Genomic DNA, 6,992 nt, shown 5'->3' on the forward strand with positions numbered 1-6,992 from the left:
GTGTGCAGTGAGCCAAGCAGAAAATAAGTGTCAATTCAACCAGAACCAGTGAGAACCAAAATACAATACCCAAAAGTAAAGAGTCTAGCCAAAGAACAGCAGTCGGAAACGGAGAAATTACAACTGTGAGTATCATTGATAACTAAAGCTAACATCACAGTTGACATCTATTGTTAAACCTGTTGCCAATATTGGCAAAGACGAAGAGGTAGTTGAAGGGTGACTGGGAGAGCAAGTACAAGAATAGAGATAGATGCTAAAAGCCCGGCCCTTGTGTTTTTGTGGAGTTACTGCAGCGCCTATTGATAAACGCATGTTTGTTAGCTAGCTAAGTTAGTATAGCTACCTGATGGAATTTATCAGCACAGACGGACAATACATTTTTTAAAATCTAGTTTGTTTAAATCTAGCTTGCTAGCTACGCTAGGCATTTTATCTTTCAATAACCAACATACATTTAGCTAGCTAGCCACTGCTGCGATCAAGGCAAGGGTCCCATTACGTGTACCTCCAGGCATCAAGCGAAAGGGCGCAACAGGATAGCTAATTATGAATGACTAAAAATCCTTGATCAGTGTAACGTTAGCTAGTTAGCCAATGAATAAAAGACAAGGCTTTTTACAATCTGCATCAATCTTCTCAACAATGTGTCTTGTCTTTGCAGTATCTGAAAGGAGTGCATTATGAACCCAGTGTACAACCCTGCACCAACAGGGGTCCCGTATGTCAACCCTAAGGGACATTTAGTAGGATACCCAGGTAAGCAGTGTAACCAGTGTGTAATGGATTGGAAATGTAAACCACCCAAACAGACCAGTGGGTAATTAACACACACTGTTTCTCAATGTATGTCTGACTCTTCTGATTTTCCTGACACTTATATGACCTTTGACCCTGCAGCTGGATTTCCTGGGGGGTATTCGGCCGCCCCTGTTTACACTCCCAACATGTACCACCCTGGAGCCAACAACCCATCCTTCCCCACAGGTAAGTTATCAGTCCCTCTCAGAGAGCTGCATGTAGCCTACTCTTGTGCAGTGAGTGCATATATTTTTTGTGATCCCTTAGGAATTGAACCCACAACCTTAGTGTTGCTTACCAACTGAGCTGCACAGAGTCGCATCAGTTTGGACGGGGGGGTAGGAACGTGCTGCCGATCATGGGATCGTTCCAATAGATTACTCAAGGCTAAATCCTGACCTGAATTGAGTCAGTCTAACAAAAATCACAGTCTTAAGCATAGTAAGTAGTGCATCAGAAGCTTTAAGGAGTTCCTGGCACCATGGGGTCATCAACTTTGCTTTAGCTAAACATGGAGAAACAGACAGCTCTCAGGAGAGATGATTATGTTATTCAGGGCTGTAAAAAAGCCAAAAGTTTCTGCCTCAAGTCTTGTTTGCCAGCTGCACATACAGTATTTTACTGTTCACTGAAACTCCCTTCTTTTGTGTTGTTGTCCAGATTCAGAGAGGTGTCGGACAATAGTCAGTCCCGTTACAAGCCCTTAGGACAGGGATCATCAACTAGATTCATCCGCAGGCAGATTTCTGTTCTTGAGCGGATGGTCGGTGGGCGGAACATAATTAAGCCCGAGGGGGTGTGGTATATGGCCAATATACCACGGCTAAGGGCTGTTCTTATGCATGACGCAACTCGGAGTGCCTGGTTACAGCCCTTAGCTGTGGTATATTGGCCATATACCACAAACCCCAGAGGTGCCTTATTGCTATTATAAACTGGTTACCAACGTAATTAGAGCAGTAAAAATTAATGTTTTATCATACCTGTGGTATACTGATATACCACGGCTGTCAGCCAATCAGCATTCAGGGCTTGAACCACCCAGTTTTTAATTACAAATAATTTGTAGACTGCACATTGACTAAAACATAATGATTTAAAACATTGCTTGCATGTATATGATCACATTTTACATTTTAGTCATTTAGCAGATGCTCTTATCCAGAGCGACTTACAGTTAATGAGTGCATAAAACACATTTTTTATACTGGCCCCCCGTGGGAATCGAACCCACAACCCTGGCGTTGCAAGCGCCATGCTCTACCAACTGAGAAACACGGGGCCCATTATTGTATATGTCTCTATTATTCGTGGGGATACTTGGGAACAGATTTCTTAAATGAAAATCACATGGAGCTTATTTCCTGGTGTTTTTACAACCTTTTATGTCCAACAATGGAGGAAAAAAAGTAATAATATTTTATGTGTAGTAAGTGTGAATTGTTTGGTTTTCCCTGTTAAAATGTGTAATACCCTAGACGGTGTGTTAACAACGCCACTCCTCACTGTGTGTTTATATCTCTGAAACCCTCTCTTATAGGTTACGCTCCGGGCACTCCTTTTAAAATGTACTGCTCACCCACCACGGGGGCTGGCCCACCCTACTCCTCGTCACCCAACCACTATCCTGCAGCAGTCTACCCTGTGAGGAGCACCTACCCCCAACAGAACCCCTACACACGGGTCAGTTAGTCAGTCAGTTAGCCAACTGACATCATCTACCTCTACCATCTGAAGTAGTACAATGTAACTGAACCTGTTTATCTTATTTTCTGTACTGCAGAATTGGTATTTATAGCTGCATTGTTACAAGGTCATAACAGTTACATAGGTCAGACGGAATATAATAATATCTGTCTGCCAAAGCCAATTCGGATACACATTAGCTTGCTGCTTATTGCTGCTGTAGTTGTACTTGTCTCACTGTGGCACTGACATTTGTATTTGTATTGGTATTTATTAAGGATCCACTCTTCCTGGGGTCCAGCAACATTAAGGCAGTTATATACAGTTAAAAATATTACATGACATAACACTTTCATAACTCTTTGCCCTCTCTCTCTCTCCTCTCTCTCTCTCTCAGCAGCAAGGCACTTACTACACACAGCCTCTGTATGCAGCCCCACCCCATGTCATTCATCACACTACAGTGGTCCAGTCCAATGGGATGCCAGCAGCCATGTATGCCCCGCCCATGCACCACCAGTCCCGCCCCCACAACGGCATTGCCATGGGGATGATAGCAGGGACCACTATGGCCATGTCAGCTGGTGAGTTCCATTTAGACATTATTTTATGCGTTGACCATTAAAAAAAAGTAATAAATGTAATACATACAATCCGGTCGCAACAGTGTTAAATAAATGGTTTTTGCTTTGTCTAATTTCCTGACTTCACCCACCTCCTTCCTTTCTCCAGGAACTTTGTTAACGCAATCCCCGACCCCCCTCGCCCCCCACCAAGTTACAATGCCCACATACCGACACCCAGGCGTGCCCACCTACAGCTATGTGCCCCCCCAGTGGTAAAGTGATGGCACTGTGAGTACTGAGTACATCCTCCATATCATATCCTTCTTGTTCTCTCTGGTCAATATGGATGGGAGAGAACACTGGGAAACAGCACTGACACTAGAATACATAATGGTTACAATTTATAGTCATGAAATAGATAGTCATTTATTTAAATGAAGGTAGGGTATTTATTAAAACATTTTGGGAAAGGTTAGCAGTAGGCAATAGCTTAATGTCAATTAGGATAATACCCTCTGTTAGTATAAATACATTTATGTGTAGAAAGACCAACAGTTACTGTGTATTAAATCAACTGTTTCTCTGCTTCTCTTCAGGTCAGAAGATGGTAGATATGCATTCACACTCCAGTCCAGTATTCTACAGCTGGTGATGATGCACGCTCTCCGGTGTCTCGTATCAGCTGTTCCTTCCTTCCTTCCTTCCTTCCTTCCTTCCTTCCTTCCTTCCTTCCTTCCTTCCTTCCTTCCTTCCTTCCTTCCTTCCTTCCTTCCTTCCTTCCTTCCTTCCTTCCTTCCTTCCTTCCTTCCTTCCTTCCTTCCTTCCTTCCTTCCTTCCAAGCATACTGTGAATCTGAAGCCCAACTACACAACAACAATAGGTCTGTTCAGAACAGGATGAAGAGAATATTCCCACTCCTGACTATTCCTGTTTTGAATAACACTGTCCCAGAATCCTTCACTCACTCTGCTGCATATCTTGCGTCTGACAGCTAAGTGTCCATGCAAACTTGTGTTTTGTGTACTGCCCTGTGATTTTTATAGCTAACTTTGTTAAGTGGTGAAAAGGGAGTTTGAATTTGTTTTGATTTTGGCATCCATATCGAGTTGAATGCATGTGTGTATATACACTGAGTGTATAAAACATTAGGAACACCTTTGCCCTCAGAACAGCTTTAATTCATCGGGGCATGGACTCTACAAGGTGTCAAAAGCATTCCACAGGGATGTTGGCCCATGTTGACTCCAATGCTTCCCACAGGTGTGTCAAGTTGGCTGGATGTCCTTTGGGTGGTGGACCATTCTTGATACACACGGGAAACCAATGAGTGTGAAAAACCCAGCAGTGTTGCAGTTCTTGACACAAACCGGTGCACCTGGCACCTACCACCAGACCCCGTTCAAAGGCACTTAAATATTTTGTCTTGCCCATTCACCATCTGAATGGCACACATACACAATCCATGTCTCAAGGCTTGAAAATCCTTCTTTAACCTGTCTCCTCCCTTTCATCTACACTGATTTGAAGTGGATTTAACAGGTGACATCAACAAGGGATCATAGCTTTCACCTGGTCAGTGTCATGGAAAGAGCAGGTGTTCTTAATGTTTTGTACACTCAGTGTATAAGAAGAAATAACGCTAGCTCAATCTACCTTCCGTGACTAATGCAAAATCATCAAAAAGGAAATATCCGAAGGAGCTACAAAAGAAAAACTGCAAATTTGAATCACTGATGCCATTTCTTAATGTGAAACGCTAAAAGAAAGGAAAACGTTTTATTTCATACAAACAGGTAACTTAAGTTTACCCACAAAGCTGTGCAGAACAATTATTTTCATTACTTGTTTTTGGTAATGTTGCTAGGATGCTATTATTTCTCTGGGGGATGCTATGTCAACATTTGTCTTTCGGCCATTTTAGTATTTTGGGAAGGTGGGGCTTTTTGAGTTTTGAGCCTCTGTCTCAGATGTCTGATATCCATTCCAACACTAAATCATTATTCACTCTCTTTGCCCATGGACGATGTGAACACAGACTTGAGTCCCAAAGATAGTTTCCTTTCCCTTGGACCATTAGCCTAAGAGGCCCTAAATAGTGCTTGACTTGGGCAGGAGCGCACCGGACCTGAGTACCGGCACCTCAAATGTTTTACTGCTTGAGCTCCTGTTCCTCTTATAGAATATTAGCTAAAAAGTATTGCAGAGCTCCGGCACCCAAAATGAGTACCGGAACCTATTTAAGTTCAAGTCAAGCACTGGCCCTAAAGAAAGCTAGCAGAATGACACAGACCTGTCATGACATTTGATCTATTACTGGTCGCAAATGAAAGGATTTGAGAAAAGGAAGCTATTTAGAACTATTTGGACTCCATCCTACAGACAGTGAGTGATTGAGCGAGAGCATTTGTATGCATGTGAGCGTGTTTGTGTATAATTCTATTTGTTGAAAGAGGATTAAATACTAAAGCCATTGTACATACAGATGTAATGTATGTATCATACCTGAACATTTCTACAGATTCCTTTCTGTCATTGGTTTGGGTTTAACCACACCAAGAGCTACAGACTTTAGAATCACTGCAAACCGGAGACAATTTAACAGGTTTTAAACTTTTATTTGAATCGATCAAATCGATTATAAGTTGCTTAGCACTACTGGAAGAAAATACACATTTGAAATGCTCTGTTTTAAGGAAGCCAGAACTTGACATTGTTTCATAGTTACCTCAAGGCTCCACCAGAACTCACCGATATATCATTGTCTTTGATTTACTCGTCTATATTGCCTATCCAAGACGTCACCTCAGTTACTGAAGCTGTTTTGCAATGTTTTATGTGTTTTGGTTTTTTATTTTCAAGAAAGACCAACAAATTCAATTATGAGAATTGTCAGTGGTTTTTATTTAATAATTTAATTGAATCATGTCACCTTCACATTTCTGGGGGCCCAGGTGATATGGTGTTTAAGCTGACCACTATAACACATGCTCCAAGCTATGTCCTCTGATGCCTGCATCTAGCTAGCCCATGGTTATGCCTTTGTTTTGAGGTTCACTGCAGTAATCTGGTCAGATAATGCAAGTCATTGTTTAAATGTCCACTAGGTGGACCCTATGTCTCATATCTGCCTTCAGCGTCTACACATTGCATTTAGTCAAAGTGTGTATTGGATGATAATGTTAGTATTTTGTTGGAATATGTGCTAGTCTCTTTAAGATTTCTAGTTATGTAGAATGTGTGTATATACAGTTGAAGTCGAAAGTTTACATACACTTAGGTCGGAGTCATTAAAACTCGTTTTTCAACCACTCCACAAATGTCTTGTTAACAAACTATAGTTTTGGCAAGTCGGTTAGGACATCTACTTTGTGCATGACACAAGTAATATTTCCAACAATTGTTTACAGACAGATTATTTCACTTATAATTCACTGTATCACAATTCCAGTGTGTCAGAAGTTTACATACACTAAGTTGACTGTGCCTTTAAACAGCTTGGAAAATTCCAGAAAATTATGTCATGGCTTTAGAAGCTTCTGATAGGCTAATTGACATAATTTAAGTCAATTGGAGGTGTACCTGTGGATGTATTTCAAGGCCTACCTTCAAACTCAGTGCCTCTTTGCTTGACATCATGGAAAAATCAAAATAAATCAGCGAAGACCTCAGAAAAAGAATTGTAGACCTCCACAAGTCTGGTTCATCCTTGGGACCAATTTCCAAACGCCTGAAGGTACCACGTTCATCTGTACAAACAATAGTACGCAAGTATAAACACCATGGGACCACGCAGCCGTCATACCGCTCAGGAAGGAGACGCGTTCTGTCTCCTAGAGATTAATGTACTTTGATGCGAAATGTGCAAATAAATCCCAGAACAACAGCAAAGGACTTTGTGAAGATGCTGGAGGAAACGGGTACAAAAGTATCTATATCCAC

At 41.6% G+C, this 6,992-nt stretch overlaps 1 protein-coding gene across 1 annotated transcript; it reads left to right on the forward strand.

Annotated features, from left to right (window-relative positions):
- LOC311116255 (myelin-associated neurite-outgrowth inhibitor-like) lies at positions 1-5,557 on the forward strand. The gene is made up of 7 exons (XM_084191363.1): positions 1-125; positions 665-759; positions 901-987; positions 2,342-2,484; positions 2,888-3,071; positions 3,220-3,341; positions 3,650-5,557. Exons 2-6 carry the CDS (start codon positions 684-686, stop codon positions 3,327-3,329), a joined length of 600 nt encoding a protein of 199 aa, XP_084047489.1. The 5' UTR covers positions 1-125; positions 665-683; the 3' UTR covers positions 3,330-3,341; positions 3,650-5,557.
- The last annotated feature ends 1,435 nt before the right edge of the window (positions 5,558-6,992 follow it).

Source organism: Coregonus lavaretus (genome assembly GCF_964263955.1).
Source record: "Coregonus lavaretus genome assembly, contig: HAP1_SCAFFOLD_1766, whole genome shotgun sequence".
NCBI classification, from domain to species: Eukaryota; Metazoa; Chordata; class Actinopteri; order Salmoniformes; family Salmonidae; genus Coregonus; species Coregonus lavaretus.

Bases quoted from the DNA above. Each gene is read 5' to 3' on its own strand.
- LOC311116255 (XM_084191363.1), top strand. From the start codon at position 684: ATGAACCCAGTGTACAACCCTGCACCAACAGGGGTCCCGTATGTCAAC. The intron at 760-900 runs GTAAGCAGTGTA...TTGACCCTGCAG, and splicing joins ACATTTAGTAGGATACCCAG to CTGGATTTCCTGGGGGGTAT. The intron at 3,072-3,219 runs GTGAGTTCCATT...TCCTTTCTCCAG, and splicing joins CACTATGGCCATGTCAGCTG to GAACTTTGTTAACGCAATCC.